The 26,684-nt window shown below is 33.7% G+C and overlaps 5 protein-coding genes across 15 annotated transcripts in view; 2 read left to right on the top strand and 3 right to left on the bottom strand.

The window, feature by feature from the left end:
• LOC119636085 (kinase D-interacting substrate of 220 kDa B) overlaps window positions 1–18,707 on the bottom strand; it is a 52,726-nt gene extending 34,019 nt beyond the window's left edge. For 5 of the 10 annotated variants that reach the window (XM_038031205.1, XM_038031206.1, XM_038031202.1 and 2 more), the window contains exon 1: window positions 268–790. In XM_038031205.1, coding sequence (XP_037887133.1) covers window positions 268–783 — 516 coding nt within the window. In that variant the 5' untranslated portion in view covers window positions 784–790. Of the gene's footprint in view, window positions 1–267; window positions 791–6,154; window positions 6,746–9,454; window positions 9,619–18,562 lie in introns of those variants that run through there. The other 5 variants (XM_038031212.1, XM_038031208.1, XM_038031211.1 and 2 more) reach the window with 4 other exon arrangements.
• Window positions 18,708–20,618: 1,911 nt separating this feature from the next.
• LOC119635870 (queuosine salvage protein) lies at window positions 20,619–22,219 on the top strand. Of its 2 annotated transcripts, XM_038030885.1 has the most exons (3): window positions 20,619–20,762; window positions 20,837–21,377; window positions 21,433–22,219. In XM_038030885.1, exons 2-3 carry the CDS (start codon window positions 21,056–21,058, stop codon window positions 22,206–22,208), a joined length of 1,098 nt encoding a protein of 365 aa, XP_037886813.1. In that variant the 5' UTR covers window positions 20,619–20,762; window positions 20,837–21,055; the 3' UTR covers window positions 22,209–22,219. The 2 variants fall into 2 exon arrangements, with proteins under 2 accessions (XP_037886813.1, XP_037886814.1); XM_038030886.1 differs by lacking the exon at window positions 20,619–20,762 and having other exon boundaries at window positions 20,831–21,377.
• LOC119635871 (60S ribosomal protein L29) lies at window positions 22,198–22,850 on the bottom strand. Its single transcript, XM_038030887.1, has 3 exons — window positions 22,816–22,850; window positions 22,527–22,637; window positions 22,198–22,450 (listed from the first exon to the last, which is right to left on the bottom strand). Exons 2-3 carry the CDS (start codon window positions 22,626–22,628, stop codon window positions 22,316–22,318), a joined length of 237 nt encoding a protein of 78 aa, XP_037886815.1. The 5' UTR covers window positions 22,629–22,637; window positions 22,816–22,850; the 3' UTR covers window positions 22,198–22,315.
• A 459-nt stretch (window positions 22,851–23,309) lies between these two features.
• On the top strand, window positions 23,310–24,441 carry LOC119635893 (rRNA 2'-O-methyltransferase fibrillarin). The gene has a single exon (XM_038030920.1). The coding sequence runs from the start codon at window positions 23,325–23,327 to the stop codon at window positions 24,306–24,308; it is 984 nt and encodes a 327-aa protein (XP_037886848.1). The 5' UTR covers window positions 23,310–23,324; the 3' UTR covers window positions 24,309–24,441.
• Window positions 24,442–24,613: 172 nt separating this feature from the next.
• LOC119635989 lies at window positions 24,614–26,069 on the bottom strand. The gene is made up of 3 exons (XM_038031054.1): window positions 25,983–26,069; window positions 25,016–25,893; window positions 24,614–24,955 (listed from the first exon to the last, which is right to left on the bottom strand). Exons 1-3 carry the CDS (start codon window positions 25,993–25,995, stop codon window positions 24,650–24,652), a joined length of 1,197 nt encoding a protein of 398 aa, XP_037886982.1. The 5' UTR covers window positions 25,996–26,069; the 3' UTR covers window positions 24,614–24,649.
• Window positions 26,070–26,684: the final 615 nt, after the last annotated feature.

Raw genomic sequence — 26,684 nt, 5'->3', positions numbered from 1 at the left:
GTAGATAGGTAAGTAGGTAGGTAGGTAGGTAGGCAGGTAGGCAGGTAGGTAGGTAGTTTTTCATTTAAAGCAAAGCAGATCGACTAATACTAAACTAGCTAAGGCTATATAGGGATGGTGAGAAAAGGCTGAGAGAAACAATCAATTAAGTGTCACGAACAATATTGTACAATGGCGGTAACGAGTGTGAATAAGAACAAAATAATAGGTGTAAACATATATACAAAAAAAAAAACAAAAAAAACAAAAAAAACCAAAAGAAAATACCCCCAAATTTGTGTGAGAGAGTCTCCGAAAATTGAAATTAAATTGGCTGAAACGTCTTCCGCTATTCGGACTGGGAGGTGCATCTAAATGTTGCCCGTCGTCATCATCAACAGTCTCATCATCATCTGGCGGCGGCTCGATGTTAATAATGAAACGTGGCAAAGAACTGTGCGGCGTGCCTTCGGCTATTTTCAAACTATTGATGGCAAGATTCGCGGATGTGCCTACTAACCATGATTTAGGGCTCGAGGCTGATGCGCAACGCCTACTGCCCAAAGGATGAGCTACAGGAATTTTAATGTCTATTGGTTGTTGTTCAATCATTTCCTTTTCGCTTAAAGGTTTTTGCAGGCAATTTGCATCAATGGTGCCCGAATTGTGTAAACCACGCACCAAGGCACTTATAGTCGGATTACATGTTTGCTGATTGCATTGCATGAAATTAGGATCGACCGCAGCGGGTGTTAATGGTGTTTTCTCATCTTTACTCGTCGATTCATCATCATCATTCTTCATGATGCAGCTTAACAAAACAAAAAAAACAACAACAACGATAATAATAATAATAATAATAATAAAAAAAAACACAATAAGTGTTACACTCTGTATTACATTACGGTAACACGGTTTTGGTATTGGTATAAATCGAACTTTTTCTTCTTTTGTTGTAAACAAATTTTGGCGCTACATAAGCAATTAAGAGCGGTTTATAGCAGTGATAAACAATACTTTTTTTTTTGTTTTGTTTTTATTGAAGAAACTTTCCTGTCCCGGTTAACAATCATACACCGGCTGTCTTGAAAACTTAAAAACTGCATTGCAATAAAAGCGGTAAAGAAATATTATAATATTAACAGTAAATCACAAAAAAAAGACGATGAAAAGCAAAGAAGAAAGAAATTCAAAGCAAAGATGACAAAATTTCGATAACATCTCTTTCGTTCGAAAGATCTTATGAGCATATCTTGACTGAAATATTTTCGACCTGATTTAAAGTCACCTGCTTTAGCTCTCTAGAGAGCAAGTTTCTCGATAGTCCCTGATCAACGGCCATGGCTCTTGACTTGAAAGCATGTAAACAATGAAGAAATGTTTGTGCAAATCATTTAATATTTATTGACAAATTAACTGCAAAATATAATCAATAATTATTTTGGGTAATGAGATAACATGCGCACTAATAAAGCAATTTTTTACCTTAAGGGTCTGTTATCAATATCAATATCGATGGCATTATCATCATATATCAAATTGTTTATTCTTACTTATATCTACAGAGCATATGCAGGTAAAACAATTATATTTACATCAATAACTACGATACAAGGATTTAAATTTCATAACGAAATGCTGATCTCCAGATTGACATTAATTAATATAAAAACTAAGGTCTTCTTTACGTGTAACTGAAATTCATACATATCTATATATATATACATATGTGTATATATATATATATATATATATATCTATATATATATATATGCCTTAATGACAATCAATTAAATGGAACAACACTTAAATTCTTTGACGTTTGTTGACTTTTCTTTTTTCATCGCATACATACAAACAATGAATGATTTTGTAAAGACTCGGAGCGCGTTAATGTAAACAAATAATCAATTAATTGTTACATAATTTTTAATTTTTCCAACAAAGCTTTGTAAACAGTATTTTTATTCACTCAGAAAAAGATGGGACGTGGCAATTATATTACTCCGCCTGTCCCACCTTCAAGTACATATCACAAAAGACCCGCTGAAACGTAAACAGGAATAAATAGCGTAAGCACTGGCAAGTGAGTTTTTCCGCTCTTCTTCTTCTTAAATAGTAGACTAGATAGTTAGTTTAGTCGCTTTATTGATATTAGGTTCTACACGTACTTGCAAGAAGTCAATAATAGTAGTATATATTCACAAAGGATATGTTTAATCGTAAGATTCTGTATACGATAGCGTATTGCAGGAATGAATTTCTAAAAAAGCCATTAATTTATTGCAATAGTGTAACCAAAGCAGATTCTTGCAAACCTTTTCATCTTAATTTTCTTAACATTTTCTCGGGTATAGGTGTGAAGAGAGATTAGGTTTAATATACTGGTAGTGTGAATGATGTCACTGTCGATTGTTATTTTCAATTTTCTATTTCAAAGGCACAAAGCCTTTTTATATAAAGTATTTATTTCATCCCTCTTGAATAGAGTGCAAAGCAAAGCTGTTTTCCAATCATCAAGTCAAAAATGACCGTCCAAACCTCTTTAATTGTCTACGAAAAGGATTTTTGATATTCGAGAATAGTCAGAGAAGCCTGCTGGAACAAAGGCAGGTAAATAAGGGGATTGCAAGACAGCGTCAGCCGAATTTTCGGTAGGATCAAGGCAGTAAGAAAACGTACCAGACCTTTCTCTCCCTTAAAGCTTTAGGCTTAAAGCAAAAGATTTGTCACATTCACATTCGACCCCATGTAGTCGTGCAGACAAGAATCCGCGCTTATAAATTTCTCTATATAAAGCGCGTATTGATTAAATAGCACTCATCGCTCGAATTTTTTGCTTTGTGCCAAATATGTTCTAAGGATGATATTTTCTCGATTATATTATCATGAGCAGCTAAAAGTTTGCAGTAACAAATGAACGGATAGCAGCAATTGTACCCAATAGCTAAGCAAGAGTAATGTTCACATGTAACACATTGCGAGACTTCGAGCAAATCTTCGGACATACTTGCGGATCAATGGCTTCTGTTGTTCTTTGGATTGATAATTAATAAATAGGTTTGCACTTAAACGCTCTGCAGTTCGCATGAAATCTGAAAATTTGACGTCAAAATTGGATGAACATTACAAGCTCACCATTCTTCTGTGCATAAGCCTATTTTGGATCTATTGCTTACTTGTAACATAAGCAACTCAGGTATCACCTCTACCTAAATGATTTTTGATTTATAATTTTGTGCTGACTATAATTGAACATGATGATGTTGTTTACATTATGTTTATTATTTAAAGAAAAAGCTTAAAGAATCTAAAATCTGGGCTGTTGTGTATGTGCGCTATTATTTTTATATATGTATACATATATTTATATATACACACAAACATATATATATATATATATATATATTGCAGTTAAATTAAATTAGTTAATCACAAAGCGTAATCGCACACACACATACGTACATATGTATATATCTAATTAACTCACTTTATTTAATTTCAATATTGATGATTGATATTATTAATAATTCAGACATCCCCAATCACACATTATTTTTTAAAATACTTTTCATTCTCTTTACATTTATTAAAGAACCCAACACGAGTGCAGTCTTTTTTTGAAATGACATTTCAATTGAGTTCTACCAATTTATCGCATGTCATCAATATGAAAATTAAATGCTCGTAATCGAATTACTTATGTGCTTGCAACATCTTTCTGACCACAAATCTCACAAAATATATACGAGCTGTATCACACACAACGATGAAGCAAAAAATATAAATCTGTTTTTTTCATATTTAAGGAAATGGTTGATATTTTCTCTTATTATCAGCAAATTATCAGTAAAACAAAAAAAGGAAACCAACTCAACACCTAATAAATAAAAAATAAAATTTACAATATATAAAATAATACACACTACTCTCTTTCTTACAATGACTTCGTTAATTAACAAAGCAATAGCATAACTTTAGGCTTTGTGTTAAGCAGGTGAAGCGCACAGTTTACAAAGATGAAAAATTCTCTTTTTGAAAATATTAAATGCACAATATTTTCAGTCTTTCTTTTTTTATTTTGCTGAAAAATGTGGGATAATAGAAGAAAATGTGAGACAGAGATAATGTCTATCGCCTTCGTTAGCATAAAGAGAAGAGTCTATTAAGACGTAAGTATATAAAAGGTATGCTGGCAAAATCATAAGGATAACTGCAAAATTCTGGGAGAGTTTTGTTTCATTTTCACAAATCATAATAAAAGAAGAGAGCACTCGGTTCAAAAATATGATATTATATCTGAAAAAATTTGAAACAATGATGTCTTACAATTAGTTCGCTATATTTTGTAGACGTCCCCTACTTTGTATCAACTAACTGATAAATAGTATCGCCATATGGAAATTTCAACTAATTCCAGGGAGTTCACTTAAAGGGTATGAAAACATTTTAAAGTTTTCAGAAAAGCAATCAATTTTTCTTTTTACGTAAGTGATCTTTTCAATAATCAAGAATGCAATAAAAAGACGAAGATTGTAGGCCGAGCAAAATTTTACATGGCGCAAAAATGTGATTTTCTGATCATAACTATTCAGTTCTTCTTCTTCAGGTACTTAGCTCTTTAAAAGCCTTCTTCTAAAGACACAAATGTTCAAAACGTTTTGGATCGCGACTCTTACAATTTTAACAAGTTTGCCATCGAATCGAACGACTACAATTTTCGTCCCCATAAAAGTTTGGGCGCCTCTGACTGAAAGATTTTATAGAGATAGATGAATAAGTAAGAGAACGTCCTTTTCTATTATGTTTGAAACAAGTTGTATCCATATTGTTCAAATTGAGATTCAACCGCATATGTAAATCGTTAAAGTTTTTATGCTAACAGTAAATGAAAAGGCTAAGAGCTAAGTAAACTTCGAAAAGATCCACGATAAAGTTAATGACCTTCACCAAGACTCTAGTACGCAAAAAAATTGAGAAAATTTAAAATCCACTCTGATCAAGTAGAAGTTATTGCGAGCCTAAACCCAATTTAGAGATCTTCTAATACGGAATCGAGCAATCATGACGTTAAATGATGTTTTCATCAATTGTTTATTAATTTAGTTATATTAATAACATAATGTTGAAGTTTAATAAATATTATCAAAATAATTTCAAAAGAATATAACCGTAATAAAGTGACGCGTAAAAGTATTACACTCGGGCAAGGTCGATTATTGAACACCTTACATCACTTTGCTGTGATATAATTCTTTATTTATTTTCGCTATAAGAGGTTAAGCAGATAAAAATTAGAGTTTGTTTACTTATAATAATAGAGTACTAATAGAAGCCTGTACAAAGGAAGGAACAGAAAACGTGGACTGACGTAGTCCAAATTCAGAAGAACAAGTTTTCTTGGCAAAGATCTTACTGTTCCTTATCTACAGTCCATACAAGGGCTTACTCTTCATGAGAGTCCTTTTATGAGGCGGGGATTAAGAAATAAACCTAAATAGTCCAAATTTGGTAGAGGTAATATCTTTTTTGCCAAATAACAGTGATTGGTCCATAGGAATTATCGTTATATAAAGGGCTACTTTTCTTAGAAACGGGGCCTCAAAAACTGGACCAACCGATCGAAAGTGTAAACATAGGGTTAGTATGCCAAAATATAATTGCTTGGCCATTTTCATCGAAACATCTGGTAAAACTGCAAATATGTTTTCTGGTAAAAATTTTACGAAGTAGAAATCCTTACATGGAGAGTGGTCTGAAAAATGGGTCAATCCATCTTAAACTGGGGTAGACCGTGAGCCAACGCCCTTCAATTCAACCAAATTTTGCTAACATATTTCGGAAAATTAAGGCCTGACGAATGTACATAAAAATACATGGACGGACATCAGACGGACAGACAAACTTAACACAATTGAAAAAATGATTCTCCATATCGACCTGTAGGCTGTCTTCTTGAACCCAAGAAGACAAGACAAACGGAAAAGTTTAAGTCGAATCAGAATAATTTTTTGAATCGGTCGATATAATAAAGGAAGAGTCTATTTTGAATCCTTCTGGCTGTTACACACATCGCTACAAACACAATATACCCTGAACCAGAAACGGTGTAGGGTATGAATAATTAAGTGGAAATAAGTATATAAATACAAACATACATATTTAAATATTGTACCTGAAATGAATGGCCGCTTTTGGAAAAAGAGTTACGTAAAAATCCAAAATGAAAAAAACTGCCATACGATTCACGACGCGCTTGGGGAGATGCGCTTGAACGAATCAATGATAGGTTGGGATTTAAAGGCGATGCCTCCGAAAACGCTCGACCAGTTTGGCCGAGGGGTGTATGACGTCGCATTTTGCTGTTCTGTCTTTTTTTTTTTATTTTTTTTTTTATACACAAATTGCACTTTAGTTTAATATTTAACAGCACTTGAGAATAAAAATAGATTTTATTGCCATCGTCATCGAACAAACAGCACCGATCGATCGAACATTGAAATCCGTAATTCCGTAAATATTAATTATTCGGTAGTCTCTTAACTAAATTACTAATAATTAAATTAATTTTCAAAGTAAATATAGGAAAAAAGCACCAAACACATGTGAATACATTTAATGTATATTAGAAATCTCGAACGCTCGTGATATTTCGCTCTCTGCGGTGCGCGCGTACCTTTTGTATATGTTTCTTTTTTCAATGACAATCAATAAATAAATTTACATGATGAGTAGAGGAGACCATTCAAAACTTTTCTATAAGCGAATCTACATATATATGCATAGATAAGTGTATTATGATTGGAAAGATTTGTTTCGTGTTTAGTCGTTCAACGTACTCTCCAAAAAAGAAAACAGAACGAGAAAGCTTGAGTCGAATCTTTTGATATCCACACTATCACGGCTTAAGCAAGAAATTTCATTGCAGAATAGAACGACAAATCTTTCACCATACAAATCGGATAGTATCACATTAAGTTTAAGATCATATTTTCATAAAGCTCTGCAGCATCTCATGGCCAATTGCACAAAATTACAAAATTATATTTGTTAGTTTTAAGAGCAAAACTCAGCTTACAACTTTGAAGCTATAATTTAAAAGAAAGGGTTTTCGTAATTACAAGCTAACCGGTCTAGCTAATTTTCTTACTTAACATGACATATGCGATAAGAAAACACTTGAGGGCAAATTTATTCTTCTAGACAACATTTTTTGGTCGTTATCATGATTTCAACAGAAAGAGAGACGGAAAGAGAGATTGTATATGTTTAAAGAATGCATATGCTTTATTGAATCCGCCTTTGTGCATATGGCTAAGTGTTACAAAACATTAAGTAAACCTAACACAACCAATACAAAGCGCTTCGCGATCTGTACAAAAAAAAAAAATGAAACAAAAATCTCACTTTAACTGTTTTTTGTGTTTGCGTGGATTTTGACTACAATTGAGATGATGTTCTCCGTTAACTCTACATAGAAACGCAACAAAGACAAAAAAAAAAAAAAAAAAAAAACAAATTGAAATCATAAAAACATTTTAATTTTAATTACTAAACAGTTCTCCTTGCTATATGGAGTCTTGTTATCTTTTCACTATGCAAACACGTTTAACATTATAAGGTATTATTTTTATTTTTAATGTATGCATTTAAACACACAACAGCCCCTATATTAGCCGTTATTTATTAACGCAACAATGTTAAGAAAAAAAAAAAAAACTCTGTTATGTGACATAATAGAGCAAAAAGAAAAAGATTATTATGCGTTTAAGTCGACTTCTTGAACGAAAATAGTATACACCATGAAAGAGTGTTGTCTTGATCAAACTTTGCTTTCACGGTAATTTCCCGCCGATAGCCGTTGCAAATGATCATTTGCCCGCTATTTACTTGACTTCTTTCTAAATTGACGTGTGACCATCACGCCTATAGAAAAGAAGAAAGAATTTCGATTCGATTTAATGATGACCGCCTCAGGTGAGAAGATTAAACGGGTAAACATAACAAGGCGGTGCTTATACTTCCATTGTAAATGAGCAATTACTCGCTATTTACTTGAACGCTTTTTAAATTGATGCATGGCTACCCCATCTATACACAGACCCCATTTATAAAGACCTTTAGCTATCTCAAGTTTTGGGCGAAGTTATACGTATATGTTAGTATATAAATACTATAAATAATATATAAATACCGCTATAAATTTATAAATTAATTTCTCGGTCTCATTACGTTTAACACTTTCAGGTTCCTACAATAGCCGGAATACATGAAGGGCGGCAGTCACTAAAATTTTTCGCTTTACCGGTAAGCGGTAAGCATAACCCATGCTTTAAGTTAATATATATTTTTTACCAAAATTTATTGACTTGAATTTTTCTCCCAAATTTTCTTTTGCGACGTGAGACCGCTTTCCATAAATTGAATGGGAAAAGAAGAAAGTCACAACGACAAACAGACGAAGAATATATCGCAACAAATTGCTGGAAAAGAAAGAAGAAACCCGAGTTCTTTTGTAACTCGAAAAGCTGCGAGAAATTCCATAATTAAGATAGTAACTAAGGCGATATGCTTGTAAAACAAATTTAATGCTATACTTAGAAACTAAGGCACAATTCAAGCGATTTTTTACTGACAATTGCATAAGTTAAAAATATCTCATGAATTTAATGCATCTGCTGTCTGAGACACAATACATTACATTCACTTTAAGTTTTAATGAAATAATAATATTTTGAAATACAAAAACGCATGTCATCGATTCGAGTGGTAGAAGCAATATGAGAGGTTTAACTGTATAAAGAAGGGAAATAAAAATGTTCTCCAATTTTTGGAAGTAGCAAGGGAGAAATTATATTCGACTTGGTTCATTCAAAGTAGTTAGCGATTACTGTAGTAGAGCTGCTATAAAACTTTAATATACCTTCGTTTAGTGTGCCTAGCAAAGCAATATATGATATTTGAATGACTATTCAATTACATTCAAATTAAAATATAACGCATGGGAATCTATATATAAAGAAAAAACTCCCACCATTTCTTGCATGAAATATTTTCAAGAATTCTTTAATTTGTTGCTTAGTAAAAGCCTACCATGGGAGAACTGTCAAACAACATTGTCAGATTTTTTTCTTTATTTTCAATCTGGAATAGATATGTGGTAACATGTGGATGATTATTGCACTTTGATTACATAAGAAGCTCCCCATATTTATTATTTTTCCTTCATACATTATCCAAAGGTGAACAAAAACGAATTTTATTTCCTAGTAAAGAATTGAAATAACTTTTTTGACCACCTTATAATTTTTTATAAGCAAAAATTGTGTACAAAAAAGCAGTCACAGACCTTGTTATATGCGCGACGAAACTTTATGGTAAGCACACTTATATCATTAGTAAACACGTAGATCGCTAATGCCGAATTGATGCGCACTTACGTACATGTATGTACTAATATTCAACTCTCACTTACGATATTTGCTTTACTTGTTGATTCAGGTATTGCTGTCGTTATTGGTAACGTTGGACAGTTGGTATCCAACCAATACGATATCGAATATACGGACATATTATCAGTCATTTTCGTAAATAAAAAAACGGAAAAATTGCTACGCGTAATAAAAATGAAGCCCTTAATGATAAGAATATGGTTTTTTTTTTTTTTTTTTTTTTTTTTTTTAAACAAATTTATGTATAACGAGTGACTTTACTAAGATTTTAACTGTAAGAGTAAAAGCTAAGTACTGAATATCATTTCGCATATATTACACACTAAGGTATATTATCTGCTTAATAAAGTTCATTTGAATGTTTTGTTTTGCTACCTTATCCACAAGGGATATACATTAATTGCACTCAATTCTTATTAGGGTTATTCATCGTGTATGCGATATTTGCGTAGACTGAAGTTCTCTTGCTCGCTTATCCTATCTGTAGCTTATTTTCTTTTCATCGCAATGTCCCAGATATTATAAGATAATTAGAGCGAAAGGTATTACATTAAAGCCTGTTTAATGCAGTAATCGTTTAAGAACAATACAATTAAGAAACAAAACTTCACCCAATTTTCGAAATTAAAAATAAGATTGATTGCTATTAACTTAAAGTAGAATTTTTCAACAGTTTCTTTGGGAAAGTAGAAGACAGACGGAGGATGTTTAAGGAGGTTATATTAAGCATTCCTTAAAGTAGTGGAAAAAAATTGATTTTTCAAAAATATTAAAAAATGGCAACACCACAGCCACTCTTTGGAGACATGTTTAGCTTAAGGAACTCTGCGGTACGCAGCGTAACTAGTGAAAATTTGAGTTTAAAAAAAAAAAAAAAAAGAGTCATTTAATCCATGTTCTTATATCTAGTGAACCACGTAGAACTTTTTGATTATATTGATATTTGTGTAATTGGTGAACGTGTAAATGAAGAAGTTCAAATTTCGACCAAAAAAAAACACTTTTATTAATAAAAAATGGTTAAATTAACTTATCGAAACAAGCCTATGTGCTTCACTAGAGAATGTTCTTTTGAAGATACAGTAAAAAATTGAAAACAAAAACTGAAAAATGTTCGAGTTATGCTAGTTCACGATTTCGAAAACTGTGCTTCAAGATAAAGGCATTTGAAATTTTCACATATGTTATGCATATGTTTTTTTTTATCACAATAAATTTTCTACGAATTTTTTCTATTAGTCTGCGTTTTCAAGAGCATAGAACTGCCCTTCCAAGTTCAAATATTCCTCCTCTTTCTCCTTACTCAAAGATTTTATGCTACAAAATGAATGCTATAATGAATTTTTATACAGGGGCAGCTTTTTGGCAATTGAGTGAGCGTATTAGAAATGAACTTGAAAAATCAGCCTCTGGATGAAATATATGTTGAAGGATGATCTTACAGTTCTGTACCTATTACCGCAGGATGGGGGTTTTTTTCATTCATTTTGTCAATACTTTTGTAACACTCAGAGAGAAGCTTCAGAGAATCTATAAAATATAAAATATTCATAATCAGCATCACATTCTAAACTGATTTTAGCCTGTTCGTCTGTCCATTCGTCTGTCAAAAGTCACCCATGCCATAAATTTTCTTTTTTTCAAATTTTTTAAGGTTTTCTGCTTGCCAACCATAAGGTGAACGAGACTAAATATTGATAATTATTCTCTAAATTCCTGACATGACAATATATTGTCTGACTAAAAATGTGTTGATTCTAAAATAAAGTCGAAGGATTCGTTTTTTAATAGCAGTATTATCGATTGGATATCGTACAAAAGGAGTTGGAGGGCAAAATGCTACATGATAAGCGTGCTGGTTCTAGATTAACTATTGCAGAGATCACGACGTGGTAGATTAATTTTTTCCCCATTGTCGATATAGGCATCAAATAAAAGGACTTGGAAAATAGATGTAGAGAGGATAAAAGATTCGGTCGCAACCGACCATAGTTGTCCTACTTGTTAACTGCGAAGTTGCTTCAATCTTACTGCTTCGCGAAATCCTTGCAAATAATGGGATAATTAGTTACAATATCATTAGTTGCTTATTTCTTATTTGAGTATTGCTGGAGCTATCGTTGTTATTTCTTATCTATTGCAGCAAAGCTAAGTATACATCTGTTTGTTTACATTACAGAATCTCAACATCACGACAGAATTTCATAAGGGAGTTGCTAATTAAAATGTTAACAACAAATATATAAAGCCTTAAACACAATAAGAATGTTTGCATTTTGCTTTGGCTGCAGTAATCCTATGCACTGAATAACGTGAACACATAATTTGCTTGGCGCTATTGCCAGAAACATTTAAAAAAAGTTTAAAAAACTGAACGTACGTTAACGTAGTGTTTTTTTTTAGCAAAACATAACGTAAGTTCACAATATATTGGCATTATAACATTTATAATTCATTAGCAATCTTTAATATGAATTTTTCAATGAAAATGCAAATGCATTTTAAGACCACGTGCTGTTTGACATATTAATCATACGATTTTTTTTCTCATTATTAATACAACACTGTTTTGTCTGAGTTGCTTGAGTAACGTAATGATGTAATACTAAAACGTATTTTTCTTAATACAAATTATACCATTAGATAAACAATAATCGAAAATGCTATACGAAGGTTTTCTAATAACTCTGCGAGAAAAAGATATATTTTCCTTTTTCCACATCTGGATTTTTTCATTAATGTAAAATCCTTTAACAATGATACAGTCAGTCCGAGATTTCCCTAACGGCCTAGCCGAACCGATTTGGTGTCTCAAAGTACTATTACTCAGCAAGTTTCACCGAAAAATTATGAAAATTACAACTTCTTACCGCATAATGAGTTTTCGAAATAAGGCATTGTATGGCGAGTGGTCTGAAAAATGGACTGATCTGAACTCTTTTCAACAACGTTCGCCTTTAAGGTAAAAATATACCCACGTACCAAGTTTCGTCAAAATATCTAATGACTTGCGGCCTATAGGTTGAATAAAAGAAAGCAAGATAGACCGGTATAAGAAAGCTGGGTCTACTTTAAACCCTTCTGCTCGTTACGTACGTCTGCACGAAATTCATATACCCAGTACCGCAACTGGTTTAAAAAGGAGGCCTTTATACACACAATGCTGATATACATATCATACTTACTTATTTGTTGCTATGAAATCCCCTAAAACCAACGACATTGTACCACAAAAATCGATTTAATTTTATTTCACTTTAAATAATTTAGTTAAATTTTTTCAATTTAATTTATTATGACTTTTCCTTCCTTGTTCTTTGTTGTTATAATGAAATTTTTTTTAATAAATACAAATAACCACTGCAAAGACTAAACCATTAACTATACGGTTTTGTTTTGCTTTCACGAAAATACATCACTGTTCAGTTTGTCAAAAGCCACGCACGCAGATATTTTGAAAATTTGCCAAAAATTGGCATTCACATACAACGCAAAGCAAGTTAAGTGCATACAATCAATGTTATTTTGACAGCTCGTACCACGCCAGTTCCAAATTGGCAATGTACCTAAGCATGTCCATGCGTTCGTCTGTCCGTTTGACCGTCTGCGCAACTGTGTAGTGTCTGTGGTAAATACTCTCCCGTAGACTCCTATCGTACAATCCATAAACATAATTTTTATTAAATGATCTGCCCATTCTGTGAAATCGGACAGGTTTCCTGCTGTTTACACTCTACACCATCGTTTGTGCAGGGTATACTAACTTTGGGCGGACGTATGCAGCAGAGAAAGACTTAAGATAGATCCATCTTTTCTTATGCTAGCCTGTTAAGAATTACTTTCTAAAATAATGTATCATAAAAATTAACTGTAGGCTATTTGGATTGTATAGGTCTATTTTTTATAGCCCGTATTATATAGGGGCTCTCCTAAAAGCAAAGTCTAATTTGCATTTTTTCATGACAGAAGCAGCTGAAATACCGTTGACAAGTAAATCAAGTTTTCTTATCTTGGACCATGTTAGTCGATATTTTGGGCATCCCACAATGTGCGGCCTTTTGCAAACAGTATGCGTTTAGATAAGATCAAGTAGAAAAGTTATATTCGGCTCGGCCCGAATCTCACATACTCACCACCATTCAAATTTTCAGCACCCTACGCTTTTGCATATGGTTGCAAAAACTTTTTCAATTTAGAATAAACAAACTTGGCTTATCGCATTCTACCCTTTATGTGATACCTACACCGATAGTATGGTGATCAAAAGATTAATCCACTACGTCGTGACGTCCGCAGCATTTAATTAACTAACACGACTATCTTGGTGCACTCTACTCCAAAAGTCCCTTTATTTAGAAATTTGTGTGGACATTGCCGATTTTTCCATTTTTGCACATAAATAGTAGACTTTCCCTAAAGTAAATGTAAAGAATAACAGCCTTCTATATTTCATAGCTTGTAAGTCATAGCTTGTGCGTTCATTTTACGCCTTACTTTTTGTGTATGCTCTGACTAATTTGGCCCATTTTCAGTGGCAACCTGCGTACAAAAACTTCCAATTTTTCTATCAAATTTGAAGTCGACGTCGACCAGGAGAGTAACAACAACATACACCAAACAAACACACAGGCGGACAGAAATGGCTTAATCGATTCAGAATCTCACGCTAAAGCTCTCTTTTGGACGCGTAGAGTATAGAACGGTCAGGCTTGTCCGACTATAGTTTTCTCGCTTGCTTTATATATTTTTAGTCGCGATAATATGCAATTTAAAAGTTGCGATTTTCCCTTCATTATTGATTGATTTCCTTTTATTATTGATTGAATTAGTAGACTCTGCTATATGTGGGCAAGATATAGTGGGCATGAAATATACGAATTCTTCTTATATTCCTAATTGAACATAGATTTCTCAATTCAACTAATTTAATGCATTTCTGCTAGTTCAGCTTACTTAACTATAGTTCGCACTACCGCACTTTCATAAGATAAATTTTGTAGCTCTGCGGGTATGCTAGTTACCAATATTCGCTTAGTTCAAGGGTTTTGCATTGCCGTCGCATTCGACCTTCACTTAATAAAATAGCACACATTTTATAAGAGATATGAAGAGAGAAAGAGAGAAATTAAATTAAAATCAATCATATCATTGTCATATAACAAGAATCTAAGAGAAAGAACTCCTCCGTTGACCTTGATATTGAATAAAAAAAAAAAAAAAAAACGAAAACAAGAAAAGTTTACACAAGCAGTAATTTCTTTACGAAGCTGTAGATTGTAATTCAAGGATGGTTTTCTACGCATGCCAAGCACGAGAATAGTGATTTAATTAAAAGTAACTGAATGTTGGATAATATCACAAAATCTTTATAAAATGTTAAATTTGTATAATGTCTACAAAAGCGCTGCCAGTGTTGAAGTAAGGCCAACTTTACCTCTCTTTGCAACTTGTCACCTAATCAACGCCTGCTAATATCTCCATTAATCACTACTACTCAAAAAAAATGTTCAATTAACGTGTAGTTCTTTTCATACCCATCACTGTAAGATGGGATTACAGTCATTATGTTTTCTTGCAAAATATATGTAACACCCAAAAACGAAGATCCAGTAACCCTATAAAGTGTATCTATTCTTGATCAGCTGGGAAATTGTGAGTTGCTTAAGCCATTTGGCCGCAAAAATGAAAAATGTAGAGTATAACTTAAAAAAGCGAATTCGTCACTTGAAAAGTACTCCCTTTAAACTATAGCATAACTGTATAAACTAGTTCCTAGGAGCTCTAAAGGGTGTGAAGTAATATTTAAATATAACTAGCAAAGACGCAACCCTTTTTCTTCAAGGCTCTGTGAAGCCGTTAACAGAATTCTGTTAAAGGAAGTCTTGCAGGGATTTAACTCAAAACACAAGACTCTGTAAAGCCGTTAACAGAATTCTGTTAAAGGAAATCTTGCAGGGATTTAACTATAAACAAAACATGACTTAATTAATTAATATTCAAGGGGATAACATTTTTGCACTATGTCATAAATGAGGTTGATAAGGCGAAACTTTGCGTACCTACTGTAGCCAAATCGTGTCCTGTGAAAAAAATGAAACTAGCACACAGTGAATCATCTATTAATAGACTTTCCAACGATATGCAGGTTATATTAAGTTTTGCACGGAGAATTTTTTTATGGGACTTTGAAAATCTCGTACTTAACATAATATTTTCGTACGAGTACTATAGCATCGCGCGAAGAAAGCGTAGAAATTTTTTTACATTTACCAGCAATAGATTATGATTAGTGAGCAAAAAACCAATTTTTATTTATTTTGAAAAACAGGTCTGTTATACGTGTTGCTGTGGGCGCTCCCTCCAACCGATTTGACCCATTTTCAGTACCAACCCCCGTGTAAAAACTTTCAATATTTTTGCCCAATTTGAAGTCGAAAGCTTTATTTTTGCGGCCAGGAGAATGTTTACAACAAACAGTATACAGACGGACGGACTGACAGATATGACTTAATCAATTCAGAATTTCCTGCCGATCAAATATGTGCACTTAGTGGCGTCGTTGGGCGTTGTAAACATTTTAACAAATTAATATACCTCACATCCTTCATTGATGGGTAGAAAAATATCATGAAAGTAAAATAAAATTATTACGAAAGTTAAATAGAAATACCACCTAAGTAATTTCTGTGAATCTTTTTATGGAACTTTGAAGATTGCTTTTCATTACATAGGCTGCTGTAGAAACAATGCTCAGTCGATAATTTCAAAATGATTCTCTCTCATTGCGCAGTGCATTGCACTCCTGCGTGGATTTGTGCGTAAACGAATGTAAACAGGAGGATTCATTGTTCTTGCAAATATTAAATAGTTTTTTTTCTTCTTTTGTGCATGCTAATCTAGCATTTTTTTAAGGAATTGAGTGAGAGAGGGCGAAACAGAGAATGCGTAAATAAGGAAGGTTTCGACGCGACTAAAACATAAAATCAGATATGAATTTTTATTTATAATTGTTTATCAAGTATGAGGTACTCTTGGTATATAAATTATATTTGTTTTCGGATTTGCGTGAAAAATTTAAATGAAATGGTTTGCAGCGTTTTCTACTAATTTTTATACAATATTTTAAGTGCTGCCAATGAAAGTTACGATCATAAACCAAACGGGAGTAATAACAAAATGCCGCAGAAATTACAAAAACATCTGGCAAATATTAATATCATTAATAACGGTGTCTGGTGGTGACGGTCGAAAGGACCGGCGGTGAGGCTGACAAACACCACAGAGACGAACGAATGTCCGTTCGTTTGATTTTGCTTGCATAATACATGTATTCTAACAACAATAAACACAGTGAACAGTAAACGGCTGCGTGTTATCTACTGTTATTTCATACGTTCTTTACTGCGACTTTGGAAAGGTTTCTCTCTCATTGCGTTGTACTGATGCGTGGATTTGTGCAGCACAGGTGTTAAGTAAAGCGCTGCAGCCAAATGCACCTACCCTTAGCGGGTAGTCGTAACTCATCCACAATAAATAATAACGATATGTTGGAATATTTGTTAGGACTATGAAAACCTTTTGTTTAATAAATTAGTTGGTGAAAGCAATTGTTATGGCCATCACATACTTCTCTTGGTAAATGGCGTTAATCGTCTTACTATGTCTAGAACTTAAGTTTTGGTAAGGAAGAAGTTCTGAGTCTTGAAAATTAGACCAAGCGAAAAAAGAATCTGGATTATTAATAAAAAAAAATTTAAACAGAAAACAATAATTGGTCGCCGTCCACCATAAAATACTCTACACAACCTTACGGTTATACATATCAGTAACATTTTCAGTAGTGTTTCTCCTTGGCCCAAAACATGTCAGTATACCAAGTTTGACGACAATATCTTAAAAACTGCGGTTGATAGGTGCAAGCCAAGAGAACAACACGGCCACTGGCGATTGCGCTGCACCCAGCGATTGTGCTGCACCTAGTTGCAGCGGTGCACATAGCAACTGCTCTGCAACTAGCTGCAATGCGTTTAGCTGAATGCAGCGCTGCACATAGCGATTGCTCTGCAATGAATTTAGCTGAATGCATCGCTGCACTTGGCGACTACGGTGGACGTGGCTGAATGCAGCGCTGCTTCCAGCAATTGCTGAATATTCAGCCATGATAAAGAGCGAGGTGATAACATGGACGATTGACGATAAGCCTGTAAATCCTTGATGGCCCTATTTGAAGGAATCAACTGAGTGGCGTATATTGCAATGAAGCAATCCCTAAAGAGGATGCACTTGTACGTAATGTGCGTTATATATAAAAAGCTATACTATTGCGAGTGTTTAGCAATAAGGAAACCGACTCCTTATAGCGTATCTCGCTCTGAAAACCCGTTCAGTTCTAGCTTGAATCTTCGTATCCTCCCTGCTGTTATTAGCGGACATTACTCTCTCCGATTAACAACGGTCTCAATAGATTAGTTATTGTTAATCCGAAAGGTGTTTTGATTCCTGCGATGATGCAGACAGATTCTTTTAGGAATACCCATAAAACAGAATCCTTTTTTTGAGATGAAAAGTTATTTTTATACACAATAGATCGCACGAGCTCGGTTACCCTAACGGCCTAAGAGCCTGGAATCTCATCGGCCTAATTTGTTATATTAATTGGAATTTAGCAAGGAGAGTTACGATGGCGCCGACTATTCTGAAATAGATTTAGTTCGCAGAAGTAACTCTCGAATAACCCATATACCAGAAGAATGAAATTGTACCTAGGATATAGATTTCGGTATGTTCCTCTTATTGGTTTAATTACACACTAAATTTTACTGTACGATAATCCAAAGTATTAAAAATTAATAGTTACAATTAATTGAATTAATTTTCTTATTATTCTTGGTTAAAAATCAACAAACGTCAAATGAAAAAAAAGAACTAAATACCTCACCAACTAGAACATTTTTTATATTTCCAAAAACTTTAACAAACATTAAATATTGATCATACGGCAGTGTTCGAATATTTGTACTAATTCACTTAGTAAGCTGAATATACATAAAATGCATAAATAATATCTATATATATTACTGCATATTCCCACATTATATATATGCATGTATACATGTACATGATATGCTTACCTGTTTCACAATCCCACATACAAATCAACACGTTTTGGGGCTGGATATATTTTTACTTGTATGCTTCAATGTAGGATAAAATTAACTATTTATTACCACTGCACTGGATGAGTTCATTTTATTATTCAATAATGTCAGCTCTAGAAATAACAAGTAAGAAACTTACATAGGCGTTTTATCCGGATCTAAATTATTTTTTTATTTATTTATTTATTTATTTATTTTTTTTTTTTGTAATGGACTAAGCCAATAAGGAATGTGACTTATATATTCACCTAAGTAAATTCTGCAAAAATCTTAAGGGAAAAATTTGCTTTTTTGCAAATTTTGTTTCACTGACTGTCATCATAGGTGACAGATCTAAATATTGATCACTTTTTTCTTTTCTTTCTACTTCTTCAGAGATTAACTAAATAAATGTAATATGCTCATAAATCATAGTCAACTATCTGCTACTAAATCGTTAACCGTATCAATTTTTGCGTATTTGAGGTATATACATTCATTGATTCTCTGATTCGGTGTTATTTCCGTTAAAAATGAGAAATTATTTAGCAAACGTAATTTAATACTGAACGCTTAAATAAAGTCATGAGAAAAATAAGTTGATATTACAGAAATCATTGTTTTTATATTGTTATGTTGCATGGTTTTTGTTTCTTCGCCCTAAAGGCCAAAGGTACAATCGTTTAGTCACTTCATTTGCAATGCCCGCGCAAAAACAAATTGTAAATAAGAACTCATGTTTAATTTGGCCTCAAACTCGTAGCCTCCTGCCCCGTTGCAAGTATATAAATCATCATATCATTGGTCTGGCGAGCAGGAGAGTCCCTGTGTATATATTATTCATTAGCGTTTAATGAAGTGCTGGTTTTAGGACGGCAACGAATGTCAAAGTAGCTCTCACCAAAATGCGATAAGAGCCGACATCAACCTATACTTCTATCATATTCATTACGATATCATAGCTCGGCCTAGGTAGAATGTAACTTTCCCACTTGTTTTTGTTTTTAACCTAATCTGTATTCTGCTTTAGTGTAAGCATTTCATAAGCAAACCGTAGTTCACCGACTGCCGCTTTCTTCCTTAAGCGATTGCGTACGATAATAACATTAATAACGCAATTCTCCTCAGAAAAGTGAATAAAAAAACAAAAGATATAAATGCAAGCAAAAATCTAAACAATGGGTTTTTCCATTCAATTTTTCATAATAAAAAAAGAACTCAATTATAATGGTATTCAAATGCCTATTAGCGTAAATGCAGAATCATTTCAACAATGACAAAAACACAATTCCTTCGTTTCTGCAATTATCTCTTTTTTCACAATAAAAAATTTTACGCAATTTCCTATCCGGAAGTGCTATAACTTTATTTATATATTTTACATCTATATATATGTTTATTTATCTCATCACACCTTTGCTTTTTCATGTAAAAATATATTTATTAAAATAGAATAGAAACTCTTTATAAAAAGCTCCTCGTAGTAAGAAACAAAAACATAAAATTAAGCACTTTTTTTCTATTTTGATAATTTCCTTTGCATAAAAATTATCATGTTGCGTATTTTCTTAAAGAACGCTTCGCATATTTTCCGAATCACAAGAAAACTGTGGTAAAATATTTGAACATTAATCTAATATTGTTATTTTTGACATTTTCTATTCTAATCACTTTTCTACCTTTTCAATTTCAGAGTTGCCATTACTTTTTACTTCACCAAATATCTCAATCATTACGAAGGAACTGAACGACTATTCATTTTATTTTTCGGTAAACCTATAACAAAATATTGAACTGTAATGAAAAAAATTATAACCGTCATGCATTCCTAACATCATATAACTGAATAATAGAATATTTTTGTATACTATAAAACATTGAAAATGTCGTCTCACAATAAAAACTGAAGCGGTGAATTTGTATCAACCAGCTTGTGCCAATCAAAAGTTAATAGAAATAACGATCAACCATCTCGGTTATTTGCAAACATGTTCTAACTTTTAGAATTTCTTAAAATTTCTTAAGTACGATATTTTGTCGAGTATATGAAAGGAGACAATGTGATTTCTGCCTCACCCAATAGTTTCATTTGTCATCTTTAAAAACATAAAATAAATAAACACATTCCGTAATGTGTTTATAAGCCGGTCTGAAGAACTATCGAGACAGACAAATGCAAGGCAAAAGTTACAAGGTATATATGTTCGAGCCCTTAAGTGTCTTGTGTTGCTCAAACATTACCAGAGCTTCATTGTTTTCTTTCAACAGATGCCAAGAGAGAGCAAATTTATCCTTTTAAAATGTCACTTTACCTTATTAAAGTTTAAATGAACGTAAGGTACACTAAAATTTCTTCTCGTGAAGTTAATGAACGCATTATAATTTAGTCTAACAACTTTAACACAACTTTGATGATGATGTTAAGAGATGCTCTGAGAAGAAACATTGAGCTTTACAACGAACCTTCACATCTGGTAGCACTTGCTTATGTTTGAAATTTTCATTCTGCAAGATACTTTAAATCTTTTTTTATTACCATCTCCTACTCTTAAACAACATATAGCAATGTCAGAAAACGTGTTGCTGCCTCGAGAATCTGGTGAATATATTGTGAAGAATGCAGTTAATGTTGAAGTTAAGCCGTCCGGTATTCAAAATCTTACTAAGGAAATAGTAGAGGGCATATTAAGTAAGCGTATAATTGTGGATCAATTCATACAGCATCCGCTCCATCCCAAATCAACAGATGCACACGCTGTTGAATGGTTTTTTGTTGTTGATACATTAAATTTCTGTTTTTGGACGCCAAGTAAGTTGAAAAGAGATTATTTCTTAAACAGTTCATTGTGAACTTTTCATTTTAGCTGATTATAATAAATATAAAGTAAATGGACAAAGCGGTTATTTTGCTTTATGTGCAGCCATAAATCGAGCTTTGCAAGATGGTCTAGATTTAACAAATCCCAAGTGTTATTCTACCTTATCGTTAGAAGCGTTACAAGACATATTTCGTTCAGACGACGGCAAAACACAAATTCCCCTGTTGGAAGAGCGTTTAATTTGCCTTCAGCAGGTCGGGAGCATATTACTTGATAAATGGCAAGGGAAATTCGAAAATGTCTTAAAGTCTGCTCAAGGATCTGCCTTAAAGTTATTGCAAACTATTGCCGAACAATTTCCTTGCTTTCGGGATGAGGCTGTTTATGCCGGCAAGCGGATATCACTGTATAAAAGAGCTCAAGTATTAATCGGCGACGTGTGGGCATGTTTTGGTGGTCGAGGCTTAGGAAATTTTAAAGATTTGCATCACATAACCATGTTTGCAGATTATCGAGTACCGCAAGTTCTAGTACATTTTGGTGCCTTAGAATATAGCGCAAAACTAATGAATATATTGAAGGCTGATAAAATCTTACAAAATGGCGATCCCATGGAAGTAGAGATACGCGGAGCTTCTATTTATATTGTTGAACAAGTTAAAGATGCAGTCCTGACGTTATTGACAGACAAATATCCCGAAATTGACACATCTACTGTGAATTCGATAATGATAGACCATTATTTATGGGGCTATAGAAGGCAGCATTCCACAGATTTAGAGTATATACCATTTCATAAAGTATTAAGTATTTATTACTAGTGAACAAAATCACTGCACAATAAATTTATTATTGCTTGTGAAAAAATCTACATATATCGTTTACTTTTTTCTAAGCACTGTTACCAATAATGAAGCCGCAAACGCGCTTAAGGTTGCAGGGAAACTGGCTTTGGCTTACTAGCCCGCGCAGCTAATCGCTCTTTATGGCGTTTGTCAGCCTCTTCCCGTGATAAATTATTTTTACGAGCATAACGCTGATTAGTTAAGAATTTCACATCCATCTAGAAGAGTAGAATAAAGCAATAAAAATATAAAAATCAAATTTTAATCAATTCTTTCTGAAATAGACACACTTACGCCTAAAGTGGACTCATGGCGTTTACGCATAGGTCGTTTAATTCCATTCCGATGAGCTTTTCTATTCTGATTGTGATTGGTGTGATTTTTTGACTTGGCCATCTTTAATTACTATTCACCACGGAGCAAAAAATACATCCGTAAATATCGCCGGAATCCACATAAATTTAAAAGAAGCAAAAAACATATTTTTATTAAAAATATTTAGAGCTTTTCGTAACTTCATTATTTTTCTATATTGGCAATTAATAAATTAAAATTTGAATATGTTAAAATAATTTCTACATACGCTTTTGGCGAACTGTGGGAAAAGAAAGAAAGAAAGAAGAAGAAGAATTGTTGGGTATCAGTGTTACCACATACTAAAATATGAGGAACTTATAAACAATGTTTTTATCATGACATAAGTTACGGTCTTAGGGGGTTGAACAATACGAATTTAATTCTCGCGTTTAAAAAAAGGATTCAAATATCAAAATACATATCATCTAATAGAATGTATTGAAGTGACTTCTAGCGGAGCTATTTTATAAATTAGATGTTCACACACTTTTAATATTAAATTTCACAGTTTTCATACGCACTAATATTACATTTAATTTGCTGCGTCTTAATATGTATTTTTTTGCATCTGGCATCACGCGTGTATGCGTTGGTATGGTTTAGTTTTTTTTATTATCTTGCGGTAGAGTTGTATCGTAAGAGAACAGCAAAGTCTTTTTATTTCTCCAAAGAGCGCACGTGTTTTGATTTTTGTGCGTGAATTTAATAAAAGTATCAATATTTTCAATTAAAAAGATGGGTAAACCTGGATTTTCTCCTCGTGGTGGTGGTGGCGGTGGCGGAGGTTTTGGCGGCCGCGGTAATGGCCGGGGAGGAGGGGGACGTGGCGGTTTTGGTGGTGGACGAGGTGGTGGCGGTGGACGTGGTGGTGGTGGCAGAGGCGGAGGCGATCGTGGTAGAGGTGGAGGCGGCCGTGGTTTTGGTGGTCGTGGTGGTGGTCGCGGAGGCCGTGGGGGTGGCGGCGGCGGAGGTGGACGTGGTGGTGGTTTCAAAGGCGGTAAAACTGTCGTTATTGAACCTCATCGTCATGAGGGTGTCTTCATAGCACGCGGTAAGGAAGACGCATTAGTAACTCGAAATTTTGTACCTGGTTCAGAAGTATATGGTGAGAAACGCATATCGGTAGAAACTAACGGGGAAAAAATAGAATATAGAGTTTGGAATCCTTTCCGCTCAAAATTGGCAGCCGCTATTTTGGGCGGAGTGGATAAAATTCATATGAGCCCTGGTAGCAAAATTCTGTATTTGGGTGCTGCATCTGGTACTACGGTCTCACATGTCTCCGATATCGTTGGGCCAGAGGGTCTTGTATATGCTGTAGAATTTTCACACAGATCCGGCCGGGATCTTATTAATGTGGCCAAGAAACGTACAAACATTATCCCAATAATCGAAGATGCCCGCCATCCCCATAAATACCGTATGTTGGTGGGTATGGTCGACACCATATTTGCTGACGTAGCTCAACCTGATCAAGGACGTATTGTTTCACTTAATGCTCAGCATTTCCTTAAAAATGGTGGCCATTTTGTTATTTCGATTAAAGCTTCTTGTATTGATTCAACAGCTCAGCCGGAAGCAGTATTCGCTGCGGAAGTTAAAAAAATGCAAGCCGACAAATTAAAGCCTCAGGAGCAAATTACTTTGGAACCATACGAACGTGATCATGCAGTGGTAGTTGGCATATATAGGCCGCCACCTAAAAATATAGGTTCATAGAATGATGCCGGTATCGAAGACGCAAATCGAAGAACTAAAATTTTGTTTTTAGTTAACTTATAAGTATATAGTGTAAGCTTTTTTTTTAGTAAAAACAGAAAATAAAGTCCTTTTTAAGCGGATTAAAACGATAGCAATGTTGAAGCGAGAAACCATCGCAAAACTTATTGCCATGAAAAACAAATTTGTTATCGTCCGTAGCAATAGAAATTTAAACTAAATATTAACATATTTTTAATTGATTTACTTATTTTTTTGTTGATTCGTCGTGTGAAATATTTTAAGATGGAATCGATTTTAAATAACGTTCGCACTCTTTAAAAAAGAAACTTTAATACAATTTATGCTGATTTATTAATGTTTACATTTTTAAAGTAGCCCATGACGATTGGAACTATTTTGTCATTTCCTTTATGCACGACATGATAGATAAACGGATGAGCTGCATTGAATTCAACGCAACCATCCATATTGCAGATCGGGCTTACTTCATCCACGACTGCCTCTCCAATATCGATCGTTTCGACAGTATCCTTTGAGGCTAGACTTTCGCACATTGTTAGATCAGTTCTAATATTAATGGCGGGCCGTTCGATAATTGCACCAGGATTTTCACTATTTACCTCAAGTGGATATTGTATACCAGCCTGGCAAAAAAAAAGTATATTCAATTTTTTTTCAAATTTTTTTTTCTTTCAATAATTTACCTTTGTAATCTCTTCATCTAAATTTATTTCAGTTGAATCTTTGAATTTGGGCAACCTGATACCAACTACTTGCTCGATCATGGCGCTGTCAATATTCTTTAAAGACTCTGCTTTTAGTTTTTCACCTAAATCTTTCATACCATCTTGGTCGTTGGGCAAAAAAAACCATACATTGAAATTTTCATCTTTAAGCGGCATCTCGACAATCTTGGCTTTTAAGTCGTCGTTTATGCTCATACGACATGTACTCTCTTGCTGCATGAAGGGTAGGATTATTTCATTAGTTTCCGTTTTAAATTTGCCCGGTTTTGTATTTGTTTGATCGAATGGACTCTGCCAATCAGTTATAACTTTTGTTCTGGAAGTCATTAACTTGTCGGAAACTTTCTGCCTAATACCTGTAATTTTCTCAAGCGATTCTAACATATTTTTGTGTGCCTTTATAGCGTCCGCTATCCAGGATTGTGAGCTAGAAATATGAGCGAAAGTTGTAAAGGTTGGAAAGTTTTGTCTAATTAGTGCAAGTTTATCGGAGTCGAGGTCATGTTCTTCGGGCGAGTAGACAGTGAAGTTTATAGATACGCCATCACCTCCCCCGATATGCTTTATAATTTGACTGAACTCTTCATCGGGCTGTATAGGCTTGTCGCTGAAGGCTAATCCAATCATGTCTTCAAAAGTTTGTACGACGAAGGGCGCAAATATGAATTTGTCGGGATTTTTCTGCATCTCTCCATAGAAAAATTCTTCTGCAAATTTTTCAAAACTTTTAGAGACTCCCGAAGCCTTAACGATCAAAGAATCGTTTACAGCGACTAGAGCCAAGATATTTAAAAGCAGTAAAGTAATAAAATTTTTCCACTGGTATTTCAAATGTTCTGAAAATAATTATTAGGAGAGTTAGAAAGTATAAGTTTTCCCTTCAAAATCGTTGATGTTGATATTCTTCTCCTATTTCCTCATTTACCGTTTAATGCCATTTTGTTATTCACTTTCTTTTTAAATGTGGAATTTTCTGCTTTTACAGCAACCTTTACAGCAACACTCGAAACTATGCAGGATTTTCCTACGTTGATTGTTATATTTATATCAATCATATTTTATCTAATCTTAATGCGGAACTTTTGTTTTCATGACGCGGAAATGATTTCATTAAAATCGGATAAATATTTTTTCTGGAATAAAATTCATCAAGCTTCTCATATTCTCCAAAGTGTAACTAACAGTATTACGTTAAAGTGTAAAATTAGTAAGTATTTATGTGTTCTATGTTAAAATTTGAATATTTCAATATCGAGGGTGATATGTTGAGGAACATCTCATTTAGAACGCTAAAGCTATTCGTGAAATCATCTGCTTGGAAATCGGAGACCTTTTGTTATAGCTTCGCCAACCAATTGCGGAATAATTGAAAAAGTTGGTCTATATTTGTTGACAATTGAGAAAATATTGAAAAAGTTAGTTTGCATTTGTTTACAACTGAGAATAATTGAAAAAACGAGTCCGAATTTGGCGGCATCTGAGAGTAATTTAACGAGCCTGTCCGAATTTGGCTACATCTGAGAATTATGCACGAAATTGAAAATTTCGCATGCGATATTAATAAATACGATGCTATATTGGCCCTGTAAAGCATGCAGGATATAGGAAGGTTTAATAATGCACGCTA

The sequence above is a fragment of the Glossina fuscipes genome, unplaced genomic scaffold, assembly GCF_014805625.2.
Source record: "Glossina fuscipes isolate IAEA_lab_2018 unplaced genomic scaffold, Yale_Gfus_2 27, whole genome shotgun sequence".
NCBI lineage: Eukaryota > Metazoa > Arthropoda > Insecta > Diptera > Glossinidae > Glossina > Glossina fuscipes.
Note: the sequence above shows the minus strand (reverse complement) of the source record. Positions and strands in the feature narration are given on the sequence as shown.